The sequence below is a fragment of the Dermacentor silvarum genome, chromosome 7 (genome assembly GCF_013339745.2).
Source record: "Dermacentor silvarum isolate Dsil-2018 chromosome 7, BIME_Dsil_1.4, whole genome shotgun sequence".
NCBI classification, from domain to species: domain Eukaryota; kingdom Metazoa; phylum Arthropoda; class Arachnida; order Ixodida; family Ixodidae; genus Dermacentor; species Dermacentor silvarum.
Window position 1 is genome coordinate 142,798,542 of NC_051160.1, and position 23,902 is coordinate 142,822,443.

General features: G+C 48.4%; 1 protein-coding gene and 1 long non-coding RNA gene across 2 annotated transcripts; one reads left to right on the plus strand and one right to left on the minus strand.

Moving 5' to 3' along the window:
• Positions 1-10,979: 10,979 nt before the first annotated feature.
• On the minus strand, positions 10,980-15,444 carry LOC119459233 (uncharacterized protein K02A2.6-like). Its single transcript, XM_037721052.2, has one exon. The coding sequence runs from the start codon at positions 15,426-15,428 to the stop codon at positions 10,980-10,982; it is 4,449 nt and encodes a 1,482-aa protein (XP_037576980.2). The 5' UTR covers positions 15,429-15,444.
• A 263-nt stretch (positions 15,445-15,707) lies between these two features.
• On the plus strand, positions 15,708-16,225 carry LOC125946490 (uncharacterized). The gene is made up of 2 exons (XR_007467614.1): positions 15,708-16,053; positions 16,114-16,225. It is a non-coding gene; the product is annotated as an uncharacterized LOC125946490 (long non-coding RNA).
• Positions 16,226-23,902: the final 7,677 nt, after the last annotated feature.

Here is a 23,902-nt window from a genome sequence, read left to right on the forward strand (position 1 = left end):
TCTTCGTCTACACTGGTGGTCTTAGGGCTCTGGGTCCCCCCAAAAAAGCCGTAGCTTGGCGCCCTATTCTACTACCTACGCTCCCGCCCGTCGCACCACTGTAGTGAATGCCATCCTGTGCAATAGGGTGGGAGCCAGACTCGTACACTTCCCGGTTTACCTCCATTATGCCGTACCCAAGTGGTCGGCTCAGACACCTAATGACCCGGTTAGCCTCAAGCACACTCCGTTCCATCCCGCTAGCCTCGCCCCGGACCTGTGGGATTGTGCATATGGTCACATGCACATTCGCAGAGGTTTCTCTGAGTTTACGCAACCCAACCTCTAACTGTCTGCTTAGGTTCTGGCTCCCTCCCTTCAGCACATCGTTGAGACCAGCATGGATAACGACCAGATGTTTATGCTCGAGGTTGTCCGATACCACCTTCTGAGCTTTTGCCATTGCGTCAACCATGCACTTCCCTGACTGGGCCTCCACCCTCACCCGCCTGTCTGCCTTCACTGTTGCAAGGACGCCCTCCTTAACCCTAGCTACGTTGGAGTCCCCCACCACTAGGACCCTTCGCTCTACACGTTTGCCTCCCGCCTGCGATTGTCGTCCTCCAGTTCGCGCTAGCTGGTTCTCCACCCGCCGTGCGCCACTGACACGTGACGATGTGCTCTCTGCCGTTCGTCCCTTCCCACCCGAAGCGTGCCGCACTACCTCGCTGTAGAGTTGTGAAACCGCCGTGTTGCCGCCGGCTCTCGCCTGCTGTTCAACGGCCCCTAGGCGTCCCTCCCTGCTCTCATGGCATGCCTCTGCCTGAGTCTCCGCGCTGTCCCCGCCGCCCGCCTGAGCTGACCCGGGATTACGCGCCGCCTGTGCCATTAGCGCCTCCACCCGCTATTCCAGCACGGCCCGCTTTTCCCGTTCTTCTTGTAGCTCGCCAGCCATTCGCTTTACCAGGACGGCCTCGGCCCCCTCCCTGTGAAGCAACTCGCCGATCCGAGTTTCGAGCTCAATTCGCCGCTCTCGCTCCACCTTCAGCTCCCCTTTGAGCTCTTCCACACTGGCTCCCCATTCCCCTTCCATCCGCCGCACAGCCCCCTTAAATCCTTCACACGACCTGCACGCGAAGCTAGCCTCCTCAGCGTCGGCTAAACTGGCGAAGTGCGTCTCGTCCAAATAACACCAACGTTTGCACTCCTCGCACTGCACCAGCTCGTCATCACCCCTGTCCTTCCTAGCCTGCCGCACCATTGTCCACCCGTCCACCTAACGAGAAAGCCCGCCAAAATGTCTGAACAAAGCCCCACGGTAAGCCATACGGCAAACTCGCTATCCCGCTACCTCCGCTAGCTTCCCTAACGCGGTTTAAAACTGCCGCTTTACACTGCTTTCACCATGCAACACGTGCGCCACAACCCGCTTCCAAAAAAAAGAAAACAAAGAACTATTCGCTACCTACTAACGTCCTACCAAACTAACCAAGAAACTAAAAAAGCATGAAAAACAATATATATAGATAGCTCGGGTACCCTAACACTTCTATCAACCAAACAAAAATAAACAAAAATTGAACTTATTCACTCTACGTCGGTGGCGCCCTCAGCGAAATGAGCGGCGGCAGTGTGCAACTCTGCCGACGGCTGCTCCCTATTGTCGCACACACACACACACAGACACACACACACACACACACACACACACACACACACACATATATATATATATATATATATATATATATATATATATATAAGATGGTTTTGCCTGCTATAAATATTATTTCTGCGAATGCGAGTTTTATTTGCAGTATTCACTAGTAAGTGTGTTTTTTTGTTACTGCAAACACGTGCGCTTATTCCCGGTCGGGAGTCCTCACTTTTTCAATTATTGCATTTAGAAGATTTGTTATTTTTTCCCTTACATATCTATCGTGAATATATCTGTCTATATAACCTTTCATTTAATTACCTAGAAACACATTGGTCATTCTTCGCGCCACGCAGTTAATAAACCTGGTTTATTTCACTGTAATATTGTTTTCTTGGATCATTGTCCCTGATCAATATCCAGCAACAAGAAACCCGCGTAAAATGACACGGTATCAGTAATAAAATTTTCAACGTAGCCTTAATTCATGGTACGGAGATACCAGTTACTTTTAAAGGACAGTGGTAAAAACAGCAGTTCACCTGGCTAAAACTACATTTGATACCGGCCGTCAAGAGTCATGGGCACACCGAAGCAACTAAAACATTAAAGAAAATGTACTGCACAGAGGTTCTGCGAGAAAAACTGGGCGTCCCGCGCTCGCTAGCAGACGACGCGCTTGACAACGACAGCAAAATTGAAGACGTCGCGTTGTATAATTCATGCCTCAAATATATATGTTTGGCAAAATGGTGCAAACATAAGTTTTCAGTTGAAATAAAGCACTATTTTAAGAGAGTACTATGCGCAATCGGCCTCGGCGCCCGCAGCGAACGTACGTTGAATATGCCGCGGAGCGCGTCTCCGCCCCAATCCAATTCGCTCGCAGCGCCCTCGCACTATTTTTCCACACCGGGCGCCTCAGCCCACTCGACCATTGTCTAGTATACTCTCGGGGGCGACGTTCAGCCTGAACTAACACGGCCGGGTCTTCAATTTATTGCGTCCTCGCAATACTCTGTGACGTAGTCTTCCAGGCATCGCGGCGGTTTCTTTCGACGTGGTTGTTCGTAGTTCTTTATGGCACTCGTACGTCGTGGGTCTGTGGCAACTCCATCTCTTGAAATAATGTACCCAAGGCAGCTGATAGAGTCAGCAGCGAAAGTGCACTTCCTAAAGTCCACTCGTAGGTTAAGGTCTGTCAGAGTCTTCAGAACATCGCTCACAGTTCAGATGTGTTGCTCAGTGTCGTTGGTAAAGATGCATATATCGTCCATATACACAATGTGTCCACTGTCGATGAGCGGTTGCAGGCCTTCGTTCATGATGCTCTGCATGGTTGACGGCGCTGTGCACAAGCCGAAAATCATGCGTGTCGGCTCATAGTGTCCGTCTTCGGTCACAAATGCTGCTTTCTCGATGTCGCTTTCGCGTATTGGGACATTGAGATATGCTTTCTTCACGTCAAGTTTCGAGAAAAGTCGCGATCCTGACACTTTGCGGAGTAGTGTGTCGATTCTTGGCATTGGGTAAGCCCGTTTCACAGTTTTCGCATTCAGAAAACGGTAGTCGACAGGGGCGTAGCCAGGGGGGGGGGGGGGTTCAACCCCCCCCCCCCCCGCCCCACTTACCCACCCTTTGTTCACGTCGCTTCGCGCTGACATAATTCAAGTAACCCGTGCTACTATATCACAATTTCATTCCTGGGCGCTTCCGTTTGGATTGGTAATTTACAGCGAATCATTTCTGCATATGGAAAAAAACTGTTGCGGTGTTTGTCAATGCTTTGATGCTCTCTGAGGATTTGGGCGAGAATGTGGCGGCCGCATTCTGAAGCAACAAATGCGGCAGCCACATTTTAGATGAAGGCGAAAATGCTCGAGGCCCGTTTACTTAAATTTAGGTGCACGTTAAAGACCCCAGGTGGTCGAAATTTCCGTATACATTCCCGCCGCTTCCCTTCAGGTGCCGGTTAGGCCGCGCTCGCGCAGGATCTTAGGCTACGTTCACACTTGGTCTCGGAGCTGTCGGAAGCGGCAAAATCTTGCAAAAATCCACCCGCTATAGGCGGCAAAACAGGCAGAAAAACAAGCGGTGAGCCAAACGCGGCGGAAAGTCCTTCTGCTCGACCGGAAGCTACACTAGCATGTAAACAACCGGTCGTAAAATTGAACATGGCACCAAAAGTGTAGGCTGCAATGCTGATCGACGCGGTCAAGAACCACCCCTTGCTCTACGACAAGAGTGGTACTAAAACGTACTGTCAGCAATACTCGCGATAGTATGTCGCGCGACCGGAGGTGCGGCAACGAAGCCTTGGCGTGACCCAACTTCTCACGCTTTTGCAAAGCCAGGCGAACCCACCACCACCGTTTCCAAGGTGTCCGCGTCTTCCGTTTATTCATTGTCCATTTCTAGAAAACAAGTAGGTAGAAGTATAAAAGCCATTTCTTCTTCCACTTCCATGGCAGACAATAGTTGGGCAGATTCCTCGTTGGCGCTCCATAATTCGTGCACGTGCACGGTATATGTTGCAGAAGTCGCGGGGTGCTTTTCTCGTCGCGACGATAGATTGGGAGCGTAGGTCTCACGTAGGACGCGCAGGCTTTGGCGAGCCCCAACACAAGGGCCAGCCCGGGTTTTAGCTTTGGTGTTCCCGTTGCCGCTTTGGTGTCCTGGAGGCGCCGACAATAATACGAAATGATGAAATGTTATTACAACTTGTAAATAAAAGCTATTAAAGAAATATAATCACGCCTAGGCACCAACCTGTGACTCAGCGCTACCGCGCCCGTGTGAGGAGAATCACGGAACGCCAACGAGGAATTTACCGAAGGTCGCAAATGACACGCGAAGTTGCACAAAATGATCACTTTTGATGACGGGTGGGTCAATGAATGAACATACCGCTCGAAATAATGCGATAATGAGCGCCACCACGCCGACAAACGTACGCAGACTAGATGGATGTGGACGAAAGCGGCAGTAGCAAAACAAATGTGAACAACTTGGACATGCGCGGAAAAGATTTTCCGGCCGCTTTGGCCTTTCCGCCCGCTTGCCGCTTCCCAAGTGTGAACGTAGCCAGTCTGCGCGCGAAACGTCTCTTGTATGCGATTGCGCCCCTACGGAAGGCTGGTTGTTACTGTTGTGTTGTTGAATCCCAACCAGCAATTGCGCAAGGCTGGTAGTTGCTGTTGTGTTGTGGAATCCCAAACCAGCAATGTACACACGAAGGGGTTGATGCCAGCAGTGAAATTCCACCGACTCGCAACAGAATGAACGAAACAGGCAGCCGACAAGCATGGATTACTGTTGTGCGCAGTACAGCGTAAGTACACTCTTGTTGCAGGCGCTGACAGTTCTCGTCGGAGTTCACGCGTCCTGAGAAATTGATTATGTGCACTATGCACTGAACAAGACCGGAGTTCATTCCTGCATCACTAGTAGAGCACTGCACGGGCCGATTTTTTTCAGCCCGGGCCCGGCCCGGGCCCGTTTTTACGTTGGGCGGCCCGCCCGAGCCCGATCAAAACTTTGATGGCGAGACCCGGGCCCGGCCCGGGCCCGGAAATAATCTACGTTACCCGCCCGGCCCGCCACCCCTTTACCTTAGGCCTGAGCCCGGCCTGAGCCCGACTCGAAACCGGCCCGAACCCGGCCCGAGACCGAAAAATAATGTTTTTCAGAGTTGAGACGCCCGAGAATAACTCGCTGCACGTTACATGCACACCACCAGAAAGCCCGAGCACGGCCCGGACCCGCGTCAAAAAGCACACGCAGTGCCCGAGCCCGGCCCGAGCCCGTGAAAAAACTGTTCTACCCGGCCCGGCCCAGCCCACGGGCCGGGCCCGGGCAAGCCTGAGCCCGTGCAGTGCTCTAATCACTAGTACACCAATCAGTCCAGATCCTGTGAGGTACAAGGCCGCTTCCTGTTTGCACCGGCGTAAGTGAAGCAGAAATGAGTTGCACGCACTACTTAAAATGCGTACACATGCCATATCTATGCTGTGCGGTGAAATATTCTGCACAATTCTGAATCTGTTGACGTAAAGGCAAATGACCGCTGTACACTCGCACACAGCGGAAGACACAGCGGCCCATGCACTTGCCGCAGGAAATGCAACCTTCTCGTATGAGGGAGCAGGGCGACGAAAGCTTCGAAAAAAAAAAAGCGTTCCCCGTTTTTGCGCGTACTTAAGTTTTCTAGCGCAAAGACGCAGCGAATAAGTTATTGCTATGGGAGTATATGTATAGCCTGGTCACGCGTGCATTTTCTTGACTTGTGAAACGCACTTCGCCCCGACGAGGACGACGCCACCTACGCTTAACGAAGATTAACAATTAATGATGGCTTCTCCGATCGGGCGGGTCGTCTCAAGGATGCGTTTTCGAAGACTGGTCCATTCAGTGGTGCGATGAGAGACCGTTGCTACGAACGCCCACTGTACCTGTCGTGCTTACTGTATTTTACTGAGCTTGCTTTACTTTTTACTTAATTATTCAGAAGCACACGCAAGTCCCATGTCTTTGATATACATGTATAGAGTCTGCTTAAACTACCGATATTTATTATCAATCACGCCACGTAGAGGAAAGCAGACGCTTGACCCCCCCCCCCCCCCCCCGAAAAAAATTTCTGGCTACGCCCCTGGTAGTCGACGCACATTCTTTTCGGTGTCGAATCATGGTGTGGCTGGTCCACAACAATCACAGGTGAGGCGTATGCTGACCTCGACTTGCGGATGATGCCCTTTTTCAGCCAGTCCTCGGTTTCTTCCCTTATGAACTTTCTGTTCACATCACTCGTCGTATATGGTTGCATACGAACTGGTTTCTCGTCGTTCAGGTCAATCGTGTGCTCGGCATGCGTGCATAGACCTAGTTCGTTGCCGGGATTTGTAAAGACACATTTATGTTTGCATTTAGCACTGACCTCATCCTTTCTGTTTCATCCGTGGTGAAGTCTGCCGGTTGCACTTGCGAAATCGCACGTCGTACTTCCTCCGGTGAAGGAAGCTTGGGACTCCCTTGCTTGTGCCAACTGTTCGCGGTGACAGTTCCGCACACTGCTGTAGCATCTTCTGCGTTTTGATTTTTAAGCAGAGGTTGTTGTGGGATGTCGTTTTTCTCGCGTTGCATTTCTGGCGCTTCTTGTGAGCCGTTTTTCGCTATCCATTCAGGCGTATGTGTTCCGTTCGTGTATCGCTCAATGTAATCAAATGTGATGCACTGTCGCCAGTCAGTCCCTATGACGGCGTCGTGTGGCAAGTCGTTGACCACTTTTACATCGACGGTTGCACTTGCGTTCTCGATGGCGATGTGCCCTTGTGTTGCTCCGACGGGAGCTGTTGATTCTCCGAATGGTCCCTTGAGTATGCACTCCGTCTGGCACAACATCGAAGTTATGCTGTTCTGCAAACGCTGACGATATTAGAGTCGCTGTTGATCCCGTGTCCCATAACGCTAGCGTCTCTACGCCATTGATCTTCATGGGTACGAGGATTACGTTATCCTCCGAGCGCGCCGTCACGATGCGGTTGGTGCGCTGCTCTCGTGCTGCTCGCTCTTCCTTTCGTCGCGCGGCGGCTACCTTCTCCTCAGTTCGTGTGTCGAGTCTCGGGCAATCCTTCGCGCGGTGGCTCCGTTGCAGGCAGCGTGCGCAAATGTCCGCGGGAAGTCTCGTGGGCTTGCCTTGCTGGTGATCATCTCTCGTATCTTTTTTTTTTTTTTTTTTTTTTTTTTTTTTTTTTTTTTTTTGTGGCTCGTTCCGTGGGGATGTCTTCGCGTGTGTGCCGTCGCTTCTCGTCGAAGCCATGCGCCTGTCGAATTGTCGTGCGTAGTTGATAAATTGCGACACGCTCCCTTTCCTCAGGTCGTGGAAAGCCGCGAGCACGGGCCTTGCACTTTCCAAGCGCACGCCCTGAATAACCAGTCCACGATGTCGTCGTCACATAGTGCGTACTTGCCGCGTTTTATGCGTTGCAGTCGGCAATACATGTAGTCGGTGATGGTTTCGTCTTCCTTCTGTCGCCGTGCGTTCACGTTTCCACCCATTCGCAGAACAGTGGTCGCTTGTCAAACTCCTTTCGTAGTGCCGCTACCCAAGTCGTCCAACTCTTGAGGCTTACGCCGTCTGTGCGATGCCAAGCTGATGCGCGTCCACGAAGTCTGGATATTCCGGCGTTTAGCATAGCCATGTCGTTCTATGAACATCTCTCACGCATGCTCTCCACTGAAGTGATCCATTCGCCTACGCTCTCGTTGTCTGTTCCGGAGAACGTTGGGAGAGTTGCTGTGAGGTCGGGCATTGTAGTGATCTGGATTGCAGCATTTTCGTTGGCCTGTCGTGTAGCGTGTGTTTGCTGGGTTGCCTTGCGATTCCATTTGTCGTTCCAACAGTCGCGCCATCATTTGCATCGTCGTCGCGAACATCGTGAGCTCCGTTGTGCCGTTCGCGTTTACACTTCGTGCTGTCGTGGGCGTTTCGGGGAAAATCTGCTTCGTTGCGCGTCTCCGCGTGGCTCGTCACTCCCGTACTCATCGTTGAGTGTTGAGTGCTTCACTTCGCCGTCTCGATCCACCATGGTGGTTGTTCGGTCGTTGCACGCTGTGCTTCGTTTCGGTAATGGGACGTCCGTCACCGTGGAGGCCAGGGACGTTACGATTCGCTTTGGTCCCGCGTCGCTGACCTCGTTCAGCTTTGTCCTCACACCGTCGTTGCTTCAGCCGTGCTGCGTGCTCGTTTGTGCCGCCATGTCACTTGCCATTTCCGTCGTTGTTCGCTCGCGTTGAATTTTGCAAGTTTTCCAGTTGCTTGTCCGCGTTGGTATACTTAACGAATCCTCGTCGCCATGTCAGGGGTTGACGCATATGATGGCACGATCGATGACTAAAAACAACTTTATTTATTAACGATGCATTCAGATTACATGATCCGCATCTCGGCGGCCGCGTCTTCACGCCTCGAACGCTCGTCGTCACGTGATCTCTTCCTTCCCGTCTCGCTCGGCAGTCGCACGAGGTATTTCTCCCGCTTGCCGATAGGTGCCGCTAGTCCCTCAGCTAACAATCTGGGCCTATAGAGATACAGCAGGGGCTTAGGCAGGGGTGCCCTCTGTCACCTCTGTTGTTCATTCGGTATTTACAAGGATTAGAGAAAAAATTAGAGAGGAGCGGACTTGGCTTCAACCTTTCCTATTTCAAGCAAGCAGAATGGATTAAACAGTCATTACCAGGAGTGATGTATGCGGATGACATTCTTATGGCTGACAGCAAGGAAGACTTGCAGAGATTAATGGACATCTGTGGTAAAGAGGGAGATAGCTTAGGTTTGAAGTTTAGTAAAGAAAAATCGGCAGTCATGACTTTTAATGATAATCAGGGCAGCGAGCATAGGATACAGGAGGTTACGCTGGAGGTGGTGGATAAGTACAAATATCTTGGAGTGTGGATAAACAATGGGGCTGAGTACCTAACGGAACATGAAAAATATGTGACGGCTAAAGGTAGCAGAAATGCATCTGTGATGAAAAATAGGGCACTGTGGAATTACAATAGGTACGAAGTGGTGAGAGGGATTTGGAAAGGAGTGATGGCCCCTAGTTTGACTTTCGGCAATGCGGTCCTGTGCATGAGATCAGAGGTTCGAGCAAGGTTGGAGGTTAAGCAGCGAGGGGTAGGTAGACTGGCTCCGGGAGCACACGGAAATACACCAAATCAGGGGGTACAGGGTGACATGGGATAGACGTCATTCGAGGGCAGGGAAGCCAGCAGCAAGATGGAATTTGAGGAGCGATTGAGAGAAATGGCAGAAAAGCGGTGGGCAAGGAGAGTTTTCAGTTATTTGTACATGAAGAATGTTGATACAAAATGGAGGAAGCTGACCAGAAAACTGTCAATCAAATATTTGGACTGCAGGAGGGGTGCAAACCAGGAAACAGCGGTTAAGAAAAAGGTTAAGGAAACAGAGAGGGGTCTGTGGAAAACAGGGATGCAGACGAAATCAGCACTGGGAACATACCGAACTTTCAAGCAAGAAATTGCCAAAGAAAATATCTACGATAATTCTAGGGGAAGCTCTTTGTTGTTTGAAGCCAGGACGGGAGTATTGCGGACTAAGATGTACCGAGTCAAGTACCAAGGTATAGACACGTTGTGCTGTGCCTGTGGAGAAGAAGAGGAAACGGCTGAACACCTCATACTTTTCTGTAAAGGGCTTAACCCTACAGTGCAAGGCAACGGGGCTGATTTTTTCAAAGCATTAGGGTTTAGGGACAGTGAAGGCAAAATAGACTTTAAGCGGGTAGAAATAACCAAACAGAGGTTATCTGATTGGTGGATAAAATCAAGGCAGGGGTGAAATTTCACCCACCACAAAGTACAAAATATGTTAATAGTCATGGCTAGGTGGCGTATGCCACCGCCCGGTTTAAAGGGTTCAGCCTCATCCATCCATCCATTCATCCATCCACAAGTGGCTAACAGCGAAACATGTGGTTGGCGGTAGTAAGGCTCACAGCCTAAGTTTTTTACTATTTACACCGATAATGTAGCACGTAATCACTTGCTATGCGCAGCAACCGCACTCGATTGAAGCCGCCAACGTAGCGGCGCACCATTTGCTATTTCAGGATCATGAAAAACAGTGTATTCACCGAAGTACAGCGGCGGTTGACCTGTCGGCAAACCATTAATTCACATATGGCGAAAGCAAATGTCACGGAGTCCAAGCCCACGAAACTGCGCTCGCAAGAATATCGCGCACGCTTGGGCCTTTCGGACATGCACAGAGCGTGGTGCAGCCGACACCCGACATTCGTGACTGATCTACGTTCGAGAGTAACTATTTCAAAAAAACAACAAAAAAACAACATTGTGACGTCACATCCGGCAAAGGAGAGTTGTTCTCCTTTCGCACAGATCACGCATGCGCAGCGACCACGGAGCCCTCGGGGGCGACGTTGATCAGGACATGCGTTTCGCCGCAGCTCGGCTGGACCCGGTGAACAATAGATGTGTTATGTCGGCCGGACGGTGCGGCCGAACGGATGCACCACACCACACATCGTAGCCCAGACGAACGGGAGCCCTTTATTGAAGGATGTCTGTCCTATATACATACTATATCGAGTGTGGCGCCACATCTTGGCGTCTACAGATAATCGCAGATGAGTGGCGGCACCTGGTGCTATTGCACGACACTACATCTTTCCCTCCCGGGAAGAAACGTATGAATCATTAGAAAGTCCAGTCCGCACAAAGCAATCACAATTGCAGTCACTGTCTGTACACAGAAATCACAAAACAGTCACTATCTGTGTGAACACTCACTGCTGTCAAATCACTGCACGTAATCTTGGAAGCGCACTGGAGGTCTGCGATTTCTCCTTGGCCGGTCAGGCGGTGGCTCGGCATCGAGTCCATTGCCTTCTACCGGTGGGCTCGGCGGCACGGGTAGTGGTACAGGGCGTGAGGGAGACGCAAGTTGATCAGCGGAACTCGCTTCCTGCGTTTGATGCGGACCAGCAGGCGTAGTGATCCAAGTCTTCGATGGTACATCTCTCCTGTGACAGTCTGTCAACGGGGGCATGTCGTGCGCGCCAGAGATGTCTATGTTAGTTCCTTGCTCTGGCGATGCCTCTTTTGGTACCGCTGACAGCTGCGAAGCGTTCCAGGTTCGACCGTCTTCCAGACAGAAAGACCAGCGGCCGATTCTTTTGAGGATTTTCAATGGTGGTCCATAACTTGGAGTGCCCTTTGGTCCGGGAATTGGTTTTTTCACTCGTACGTAGGTGCCCACTTGGAACTTGGGGACCCTAGCAGCTCGCCGTTGATCAGCGTAGGCCTTGCTCTTCCGTTGATGCTCTGCGACTCTTTTCCTGAGCACGCTCATCTCCCGCGATGGATTTGTGCTGAAGTCGGCCGTAGGCTGACCAATTACATCCAGCGATGTTCTCATGTGTCGGCCATGTAGAAGAACGGCCGGTGAGAGACCGGTGGTGCTGTGAGGGGTGGCTCTGTATACTCCCAAGTATTCAGTCACAGTTGCCTTCACTGGGCGCTGCTCCAGCAGGGCCAGTTGAATGTACGACTTCAGTACCCGATTAAATCTTTCCACTAGACCATTTGCCTGTGGGTGGTATACGGCAGAAAAGATGTGCCTGATTCCACGGTCTTCAAGGAAGGATTCAAATTCCCTCGATGTGAACTGTCTGCCGTGGTCAGACACTATCTCTGTCGGGTAACCCTCACGTGCGAAGAGTGAGAGTAGAAACTTCGTCACCGTGCGGGAGGTAACATCAGCACAAAAAGCCACTTCTGGCCATTTTGAGAAATAGTCAACTACTGAAATGACGAATCTGCAGTCTGTAGGTGCACGCTCGAAGGGACCAACAATGTCAATAGCTATCTTGTCCCAAGGTTTGTCAGGAAGAGGGATTGGCTGCAGTGGTGTGGGCGAGTTCTTGGCACTTTTGTCCGCGCTCTGACAAATGGCACAACTGCGGATAGTTGTTTCAACGTGTTTGTCTAACCCTGGCCACCAATACTTCTCTCGTAGGCGTTGTTTGGTTTTCACGATACCAGGGTGTGATTCGTGAGCCAGCTGGACAAAAGTGGCTGTGAGCTTGGCGGGGACTACGATGCGCTCAGTACGCAAGAGTATGCCATCAACCACTGTCAACTCCTTTCGGACTTCATAGTAGGGAGTCAGGTTAAGTGCCAGGTTTTTGCGTGGCGGCCACGATGTCTGTACGTAACGGGCAACGTCTTGGAGAGTGCTATCCTCCGCGGTTGCATGCTTCAGTTCATCGTGATGTACACACATTACCAGAGACACTATTTCTTCTTCTGACTCGGGGCCACCTTCAGTGTCTGGAAGAGGTAGCCGGGACAAGGCATCAGCTACCTTGTTGTGCTCACCACGCCTGTACTGCATCGTGAAGTTGTACCGCAGTAACCGTGCAGTCCATCTTGCTATGCGGAGTGGTCGCTGTCCTGTGCCTTGAGAAGAAAGCAGGGCTACTAGAGCTTGGTGATCCGTTTGCAGAGTAACTGGACGACCCCATAGGTACACATGCCATTTCTCTAGAGCCCACAAGCAAGCTAGAGCCTCACGTTCACCAGTCGAGTACTTCCGTTCTGCTTCCGTCAATGTTCGTGACGCGAATGCCACAGTTCGAATGTGCCGACCATCAACTTGTTGCAGTACCGCACCTAAACCATATGCGGATGCATCGGTGGCCACAATGACGGGAAGTGCTGGATCGAACATTTGTAGTACCCTGTGGGAGGCTAGGAGGTTCTTTACTCTTGTAAGACTGTTCTCAGCAGCAGTGTCCCAGATAAAAGGAGTGTCCTTACGAAGAAGTCTGCGCATGGGCTCCACTTCCTCTGCTAGGCGTGGAACAAATCTAGCATAGTATTCTACTAGTCCCAGGAACGACCGGAGCTTGCCAGCATCTGTAGGGGTGGCAGCGTGAACAATGGCGTCAACTTTGGTCTGAAGGGGTGCTACTCCTTCGGCGCTAACGCGGTGACCAAGAAACGAGAGTTCGGATGTGTTGAAAACACATTTGTCATTTAGCTTGAGCCCAGCGTGTGAAATTCGTTGCAGGACTTCCTCTAAGTTCCGCATGTGCTCTTTCTCCGACTTGCCGAAGATGATGACGTCGTCCAGGTAGCAGAGAACGCCTTTGCATCCCTGTAGAATTGACGTCATGAGTTGCTGGAATGCTGCTGGTGCTGAGGCTAGGCCGAAACATACTCTCTTAAATCGAAAAAGGCCATCGTGCGTTATGAACGCTGTAATATCTCTACTGTCTGGATGAAGCAGAACCTGGTAGTATGCGGAGGCCAAATCCAACTTAGAAAAGTAACGGGCACCGTTCAGGGCATGCAGCAACTCTTCTGTGTGTGGCAGGGGAAAGCTGTCGACCACCACAGCTTTGTTAGCTTCGCGGAGGTCCACGCAGATGCGAATGCTGCCATCTTTCTTGCGAGCTGCAACAATAGGGGAAACCCACTCTGACGCATTTACGCATTCAATGACATCAGCAGAAAGTAGGTTCCTCAGTTCGTCGCTGACTGCTTCTCGCACTGAAAGTGGTAGGCGTCTGAGCTTCTGCGTGACAGGAGCTACCGACTGTTTGAGCTTGACCCGATGCTGGACACCTTTGGCAAGTCCTAGCTCTGGTGAAAACAAGTGTTCGAACTTGGCCCATAATGAAGTAGGCATACCAAACTTGGGTGGACCCAGTGGTGGCTTCGTGGTGGGCGGAGACAACTTGTTTGTGTTCTGCGAATGCATTTCGGGGCGTAGGATTTTGGGGCCTTTTGTGTCGACGTTCGGTTCAACGGCCATATTAAGGCAGCGCAATTCTGTGCCTACAATCTGGAGACCAAGAGCTTTTACAGCATCAACACCCAGGAGTGATGTTCCACCTGGTGTAACGTGAAACGTTACTACAGCCGTTTCTGATTTGTACGTTACGAGGGCGGTGAACTGGCCATGCACAGGAATTTTCCGACGTGAAAAATCCAGCAACGTTATTTGCGACTTTTTCAGCTCAACTTGGTCTCTGAACCGGCTCCTAAAGTTATGTTCTCCCATTATCGACACAGCTGAGCCAGTGTCCACTAAGAATGTTATGACGCACGGGCGTGATGCCAGAGCAACAGGTTGAACCCCGACATCAACGTAGACGCCCGTACGCTTCTCAGCGTGAACAGTAAAAATATTCACGACACTCTCAGCGTCTTCCTCTGAAACGATTTCGGCAACTCGAGCCGGGCGTCTTCCACGTCCGCGACGCGAATTTCGGCAGTACTGTTGAAAGTGGCCTCGGCGGCCGCACGCGAAGCAGGCTCGACCGCGGGCTGCACAGGCTGACGGCTGGCAGTTTTGTGCGCCGCAGTTGCCGCACACGTTTGTGTTTACGGAGTACGGGACGACGGCGCTAGCAATCTCCGGCGCAGGCGGACGAACGAAGCCGGAGCGCGAAGAGCTAGGCGTACTACGTCGGTCGGTACTGCTGGACTGGCGTACATGTCTGCGACGGCCTGTCGGGTTGCGTCCGCGGTTATGTTGTGGTACTACTCGATCCACAGGGGCTGTTCCGAGAGCTTCGGATTCGCGCTGCACTTGCTCGCGAAGAAGCGCTATCTCCACGGCGCGGTCAAACGTGAGCGCGTCACCCTCGAGCAATAGCCGCTCCCGTAGGCGCGGGCATGTGACCCCGGCGACGAACTGGTCGCACAGATTTGTATCCGCTTGCGCGGCAAAGTTGCATGACGAAGCCAGTTCGCGAAGCGCAAGAGCAAACTCCGATATCGGCTCACCGTGCAGTTGACGACGGTCACGGAAGCGATGTCGCTCGACGCGTACGTTGCAAGTAGCGGAAAAGTGTCGAGCCAGGGCTTGAACAGCTGCGTCGTACTCGTCCGGTGGCTGTGCGAGCTCGGCATCGGCTTGTTTGATCTCTGTCGTTCCAACTGCAGCGGTGGTTGCAGAAGGCGTAACCGTCTGAAGGGGGGCGGTTCCCGCACTCGGATGCGCGGGCGGGTGGTCTGGGGCGTTCGATGGTGGTGGCGGTGGCAGGGCGTCGAAAATTCGTTGTCCTTCAGGTCCGAGGCAGTGCAGAAGGAGGGCTCGGCGGCGGGCCGCCGATAGCTCAGACGCTCCAGAGGCGAGCGTGAAGTTTTCAAACAGGCGCAGCCATCGCGGCCAGGGGATGGCGGGCGTGCCTGGTGAAACGAGGAACGGCGGCGGCGGCGAAATTCCGGGTAGCATCCTCGTCGCCAGTTTGTTATGTCGCCCGGACGGTGCGGCCGAACGGATGCACCACACCACACATCGTAGCCCAGACGAACGGGAGCCCTTTATTGAAGGATGTCTGTCCTATATATACATACTATATCGAGTGTGGCGCCACATCTTGGCGTCTACAGATAATCGCAGATGAGTGGCGGCACCTGGTGCTATTGCACGACACTACAAGATGCTCTGACGTCACACGAGATATTTCCTCCCTAGGTTGTCCCCAGAAATTTTTTTCCCCTCTGTGCTTTCCTTATGACGCTGTGAAGTACCTGGCGCGTCACGTGAACATGAGAACATGGCCGGCGTGCTTGGAGGGAGATCGGAAAGATCACACGAGAGTTGAGATATACTGTAGTTGAGATCACCTGTTAACTGGGTCAACGGCTAAGTGCGTCAACCATCGCCGCGTGTTTTAGAGTAAACACTTAACTCAACGCAAGAACATCTGAGATCGCCGCAAGAAACATGTGGAGTGGTGACAAATGCGGCATGCGGTGACGTCCCTTCGTTGGAAAGTGTTTTGAGACCGAAAGAATCGCAGCGTGACGACGATAAGTTCCCGAGTACGTGGATTTGTCGTTAGAAAACGCGAAAGGTAAACATTACGCTGTATAATGGGGTTCGTTAGTTGTCTTTCTTGTTTTTTTTTTTTCAGATATTCTACGAGAATGCACAAAACCGTGAGCCGATGGTTTCGGCCGATGACTGTATACGAGGTGTTTTAAATCGTCTGTAATGTGAATAAATGTGTGGTGGGCGCTGTTAAACGTTTGCAGCTTCTCTTGAGTGAATTACCGCTGCGGTGTTGCAGACTGTGTAGCAAACCGAAATAAACTAGTACTCGTGTTTAGTTAAATCGAATGTTGTTGCATTGAATGACAAAAATGTTGAGTGCTAAATATTTCCCGCTGATAAAATCCGAACACGGCATGTCTAAGTTTGTGCAGCAGAAGTTCCCAGTGCAGCAGTGCAACCATGTTTTTGTTAATCCAAATGTTAAAATTTTTGTCTTGAGATGACTCACATTTATAACACAGCCAGTCTTGGGGATATCTGCAGGAATAGTATAGATGTAGTACATTGGAGTCGGGCGAAAATTTGTCCAATATAGTGCAGTAATAGGTAAACAGGTGTCACAGTACAAAAGATTGTCAACCAGATAATGGTTAGACTGAGCTGTAACACAGATGTTGCCCTTATATGGACAAGATCTCATGAGGGTGATCTCAACATCATTTGCTTTCAAAATTTGAGAGGCATTTGCAATATTCAGTAACTAATATCACTACATAGTCAGCATACACTCTTTAATTGTGCATGCTTACACCCTTACAATCAAAAACTATTTTGCTGTTCGTGGCTACCATGCAGCAAGGGCTGCTGATACTCAATTATCTAGTAGTGCATAAAATGGAAGGCCAATTCAGTGATGTTAAAGCTCTTTTACAAACTGCTTACACGAGGGGAACAAAGAGAGGTCAGGACTTCTATTCATCACATGCAGAATCCGATCTCTGGTCCGTGCGCCCACTGAATTTTGTTGAGTAAACATCGTAAATGACTCAAGTTCTTCATGCTTACATGCAGCACAAATGATGAGGACAAAATTGCTTATTTTAATACAGCCAATGAGCTCTTTCTCAATAGAGAAGCCCTTGAAAATGTTTTCCTGCTGTACCTCAGTTAATCATGTCACATGGGTTTGATTCTTTTGAGCAACTAATGTGATCAGGATAGCTTAAACTGGAATATTCTTCACTCTGTTTACAACAAAGGTCTTCATTTTTTCTTGCATTGAATTATTCCACGTAAAAACTGGTGATAAATCCAACAGAAACCATCTGTCATAGACACCTGCAAGTTCCTTCCAGTGACATCAGTTCGGCTACTCTCGCAGTTCCAAGAAGTTCCAGTTGCGAAAGTGTCAGCATTTTCACATCTGCTAGTTAGTTTGACCTTGTACAAATAACATTGCCGCAAGGCAGTTTGTATAACGATTTTTTTGTCCTGTGCAGTGCTCTCAAAGTTGTGCATGGTATATATATATATATATATATATATATATATATATGCAAAGCACGCAAATATTTTTATGTTATTAGAGGAAAGTGGGGTGTGCACACACAGATAAAAGAAGACGGGGACAGACAACTCAAGTTTTGCAGGGCAGTGCGTTAGGTGAGTTGGTGCATAGCTAAACGCATGAATTGTGGCGCAAGGTTGAAAAAAAAAGTAAAGCCAAAAAGGAGACAGGATAGGGCGCCAAACTTTCAACTAGTTTTATTTCCAGTACATCACCGAAATATATCTAGTTCCAAAAAAATATGTGCACAGAGACATGGCGCAGCACGTGTCACAAGCTACCTCACTGCGCTATCTAAAAACGAACATTCACTTTTGTAGAGGTCAACAAAGGGCACACTGATACAACCATCACCCTTCTTCCTTATGTGATACGCCTTGAGCAATTCACGTGCTAACACTACTCTGCTTCTTCCTACCACACGTGTTGTCAAACCGTGGAGCACAGCCATGCGAAGCACAATGGAACGGCAGGTGTGAACCGACACCATTTTTAATCGATAAAACATGCTCTTTTAGGCGGTCATTAACACAGCGGCCTGTTTGGCCTATATAAGACTTGCCACAGCTCATCGGAATTTCATATACGACGCCCACCATGCAACGCAGTACGGGTGGTTTTCTCGGCCCATAATAAGTTGTCTAAGCTTTGCGCCCGCATTTCTTCCCAAAAGCCCAAGCTTCCGTGTGGAAAGAAGCATGCCAGTAAGCCAGAGTAAAGTAAGCTTCTTTAGTATTGCTTAAACTGGGCATTAGATGAGCTGTGGATAGGTGTAAATATCTGTTTGCAATCTCGTATTTCCCTTGTATTCCTTTGGGTGGTTGGTTGGTTATTCACTTTCTTACTTTCTGCAATTACTCTGTGCTGCAGACCTTTGTCTTCAGTAATTCAAGTTATACTTCATGTGGCAGGTATTCTCCACAGCTGTCCGCAACAAGGTGCTACCTATACTTGGTATGTGGCAACTGAAGATCTGACGCGTATGTTCATAACTATTTTTCTGCAATGTCCGAGTATACCTTTACTGTTTGCTAAAGTAAAGTTTAAGTGAAGTAAATGAGTAATTGGCAGACTGGAATTTGTTTTCAGTCTGTGAAGCCACTGATGGTGAGTTTTCCTACACACTTGTGAGAGAGAGAGGGGGGGGGGATGGTGACTTAAACTCTATAAACCGTTTCCCGTGGCTGAAATTGCCAATGTTAAGTCGCTGCTTGTTGCGTAGAGACTCCACATAGAGATCCTAAGAGGGATGCCAGTTAAAAAAACTGCAGTCAAATTCGACAATTCGTAGCTTGGCTGTCTTGACTGTAGGTCCGACATGTCTATACTCTTTTCTTGGTGGCTCTATTCGTTAGATTAACCACATTAGTGGAAGCAACCATGTTCTTAACTTCTATATGGCAATACTTCTGAGTTTGTTAGACAAAAGGACTCTAGGTAGCTCTTTATTGATTACTGTTCTGCTTTGAAATTGTCATTGCCTGTCTGCTATGACATTGTTAATAAAGCGGTTGCGAAGCGGGCTCTTTCCTTTCAAAGGGGCAGAATTAATGTCTTGTATTTCACGAACAGCTTGACACAAGAGCAACATAATGTTGATGTCATTCGTGACTTTCAAGCAGCTCAGGCTTGTCCCTGCTTTCTCCTGCATTGATTCATTTCATGAAGGCCTTGAATGCAGAATCATTGTGGTACATGATTGAAAGTGTGTCAGTTCTTCAGGTAGAGAAGCCGGTAGGTATGGCACATTCATTCCCCAAACCGGGATATGCTGGCATTCATCAGTTTTGTCCAGCATTGCCTACAGATTTTGGGAAAAATAATATGTGAGATTTCTCACTGATTTTGTTTGTATTTCATAGTGCTGGGGATTTCAGTATATAACTGGTGTTGGTCTTAAATACCGATTGACACAAATTGTGTGATTGTATTATGTGCGCTGTGGCAAATAATTAAACCGTTAATTAGTGTTTGATTAAGCACTACAAGCAAGTACTGTCCCTTGAAGTTATGATCTGCACTGAAAATTACATAGTGTGCATAACATCTACAATACCTTCAGTGTTATTATATTCGGAAAAAAAGTACTTAATCTATTTTATGTGTACAAATGCGCATCATTTTACGTTTGCTTTTTTATCATACTTCTGAGCACGAAGCGGCGGCCGCATCGCCATGGACACTAGTCGCGAGCAAAACACGGTAATGGCGGCAACGCAAAGTCGGAATGAAGTGTAAAGTGAGGTTTATTTTCAGTGTTTTTACGTATTCTCTAAACTTCTGAGCGTGTTTTAACATGTGTGCAAGTGCAGCGGCTTATTCCGCTACTGATTTTTGTATGAATATTGCTTTGACCGGCAACACTTGTCCACTGCGTCTGGTTTCTTATTCTATGACTGGGTCAGGTAAGACATGCTCCGAGCAACCTACAAAATTCGTGTTCTAAACTTGTTGAATGAAGCGAGAATGCTTCGCGAAATCTGCGGATACGATTAAGTGTGGTCAAGAAAACGACTGCTTGTCGATGTGTGCATTCGAGGCAATTGATTCCCGTGGACATCTGACGAGTATTACGCTTTTGCTGCTGTTAAAAATACGACTATGCACTGTCCATGAGTTTCCTCATGCGAAATGAGCACCTGAGAATACGTGTCGTCAACTGGACGCTTAGCCCTCCTACCGTTTTGTCTGTTGTCTGTCGCGGAGTTTCCACACTCGCGTAAGCACTTGGATCAATGGTGGGCCCACTTTGTTTCTACACTTATGTGCTAAATTTCTGTATTCTATTGCTACTTATGATACTGGCAGGTGCGTGGAAAACTAACAAGTCGACGATATTGCGGTCACGGATGTAATCGACATTAGGAGGCCGTAGATCTGCAGCGAATAAATTGCCAAACGTACGCGAAGATACTTGCTTTTCAGTTTAGGTATTTCATTTTACTCCATGGAGTACTTCCATCTTGGCCTTATCCAAGTCCTACCATTCTAATGCCGAAATTTTATTGAACACGTCGTTCTTCCACCAGGCCAGACTCAAGGCTGCGGCGTGCTTACAATCTCGCAGCTTTGCCCTACTGCTATCCTCTTCAAACCAATGCACACAATTGTCACCACACTTTTCACTAAAAATTATCACCACGACCAGCTTCCGTATGCAGAATAATATTCTTTGTAATGCCGACTCGTTAACTGTATTCAGCTGTTCATACACTTGCACAGTAGAAACTGGCAAGTGCACATTACACTAAAGCTACGTCTGCATCACATAAGCTTCCCGGGCTCCATTCTATTTGAGAGCATTCTTGAAGGCTCCAGTGCACTGTGAGAATCACTGGATATGAAGCTTTGATGTAGAAGCTTGCGCTTATGCTAAATGTGTTGTGTCATGTAATGTTGCATTGTAGATACTATTTTATGTTAAGTATATGCTGTGCTAATGGCAAGAATGTGTTCGAGCAATACACGATGATGAATTAAGCTTTCTTTATTTATTGATTGAAATTAAAGTCACTGCTTCACATTTCAGCATATCCATACCCGCAGCTGCTTCCAACTCGCTAAATACCGAGAGGTTGTTGGTGTCACAGTGCAAGTAGAATTGCAAGCATGAGTGTATGTACTAAGAAGTATGAAATGTAACGTTTGAATTTTAACATGTCGAAAACTCTTTGCATAGAAACAATCGACTCCACCTTCCAACCAAGATTTGGTAAATGTCTTTTAGGGTCCCGCTGACCTACAAGAATAAACTCCCATGTGTTGACGTCACAGCTGTTATTTGTGCTTGCCTTCTCTGTGCAACAGTTGTGCAAGAGATTACTTATGTCTACTTAGCATCAAACCTGGAGAAGGAAGCTAGGTCCACATACTACTGTACAGCTGTAATGCAATAGCATTATCACGGTCAGACCGTGTTATGAATCACATTTGAACTCCTGCGAGGCTACAGCATGCTCTGGTATAGGTTGACATGTTCATAAGTACACTCACTCATTTCACACTTGTGAGAGCGAGTGATGACAGGCTTGAGTATATGCAAGTGGCAACAAGTGGGAGTGGAAGTATAATGGTCAGCTAGCTAGTAGACGTTTGTGAGTGAGCACCCGTAAGTATATGGGAAAGGGTGAGTGCTAGTTGACTTATAAATGCAAGTGAAGGTGAATAAATTTTCGCATTCACACACGTGAATGGGTGCCAGGAAGTGTTAGTGGAAGAAAGTGCGAATGCATGTGAGTGGGTGTGAGTAGGAACGAGAGCGCTGATGAGTGTGCTTGTGTATTCTGAAAAAATTTGTGTGTCCACTTATTCTGCTGACCTGCGTGCTCTAATGTTATGATCGGCCCACAAAGTCACCATCTTTGACTATGCAGTCTCCTTTATTATTACACCGTTTCTGGGTCGGCTTGCTTTACTTGGCAGACAGGTGACAGCGCTCCAAATCCCAGAGGAGTAGGCACAGTTTATCTCCCGTATACAAGCAGAACTCATCCACACGCTTTGCATACCTGCTACCATAGAGGAGCCCAGCTTGTCTGCAGTAAAAAGGGCTAATTTATCTTGCAATCTAGGCATGTCCATGCCTCTGTTTCAATTTTTTTCGTCGCAGATGGTTTTACAAGAAATCGAAATTATTGCAGAAGTATTTTTAAAGTTGAGAATAAATAATTGCTGTTTTCATTGTCAGGCGCCACATGTGACTGGAACTTGTCGTGAAGAAAGTGGGCAATTACTGAAGTTTCTTACTCTGAAGTTAACTTTGTTCGAAAGTGACAGCGATATTGCTGATCTTCTGAATTTTATCTCCGAATCCTCCTATAAAGAAGATATTTCAGACAATAAATGCAAGTTGATGTAAACAATCTGCTATGTTTGCCTCTACAAGGCCATTTTCAGCGCATTTATTTTGTACAAAAGGGCCGGTATGCAAATCACTCGCATTTGAATTTCCTCATGGATGTTGTGAAAGCATTGATTTCTGGTAACATTGACAAGAAAGGCCTGCCAAAAGGGGAAGACATTCTGACAATCTAGCTGCATGTCATCGCCAGTCTCTTCCCTTGGACGCTTTAGTGCCAGACGCGTACAAAGCACTTCTTCGTGTGCTCGTGCTCACAAAGGTTGGACAATGAGAGCAATGGAATAAAAAACGCCCCAAAAGTCGTGCAAAGACTTTGGAATGGCACTTGGTGTACTACTTTGTTAAAAATTGCTTTTGTCACTGAACTTGGCCAAAATAAAAATGATGTTTCGGGATCCATATGGATCCCTTGTTAGCAGATATTTCTGGCGGCGTCTCAAGCAGCACAAAAATGTCGCCAAAGGCCATACAGTTACAAATGCCCTCGGAGAGCATGCCGAGACGACGGGTCAGAAGATAAACTAGTACAACGCCCGCATCGTGGCCACAGAGAAGAAATGGACAATGAGGCTCCATCTCGAATCACTAATAATTCAAACAAGTAAAACAATCAATAGATCATCTAGCATTTTAATCCACATGTATTTCAGAACTTTGCATCATGCGCTCAATGCTACTTAAGAACCATCAAGAACGTTCTCAGCAGGCATTCCTTTATGAACAAGGGATTCCTGTGGATACCGAAACGCTATTTTATTTTTGTTTCGGCCATGGTCAATGACTTCCTCCATTTTTTAACAATGATCTTATCTGACCAGACTATACCATCAAACTAAACTACAGTGCAATACCTCGTTTTGAGATGTACCTTACTGAGGCCCCCCTGCATGAATAATTTTAATCCCAGATGGTAGTTAGGTGTAATTGTAGTCCCACCAGCTACAGAAGTCACATTCACTTCTTTTTTTACGTCATTACCACTTGAAAAAAAAATAAAAAATTCTGGCAGAGCAGTGAGACCAAATTTCTACACTACATATTTTTTGTGTATGCTCTCCAATAAGCATACCATTTTGAATATGCTTGTGGCATTTGTTTAGTATAGCGATTCCATCAATCGGTTTCGAAAATTAGGCACATTGGTAAAAATTGAGCCCAAGCTCTCGGGTCAGAATCGTTCACTTGCAGTAATCTGTGTCTACTGTCCGCTCAAAGAATAGCAGTGACGGATAGCAGTGTGGGCACTTCTGGCGACAAATAAAAAAAACTGCATAGGCTCACCAGTGTGATTGAGGCATCTTGTAAAAAATTACCAATGTCTGATGCACAAGATTTCAACATTCCTTGTTAATATGGCAATTTGAGTACTTGGCTTTAGTTCATGCTTGAACAGGTATAAAGCACTTTTGTAGTGTTCGTTTATTTTTTTTTTGCACTTTTCACCCACTGCAACAGCCACACTCCTCCCTGACAGCAGTCTTTGAGGTCTTGAGTGACCAG

What these genes read in the sequence shown, in the direction of transcription:
- LOC119459233 (XM_037721052.2), bottom strand. Translation starts at nt 15,428, where the DNA reads ATGCTACCCGGAATTTCGCCGCCGCCGCCGTTCCTCGTTTCACCAGGC.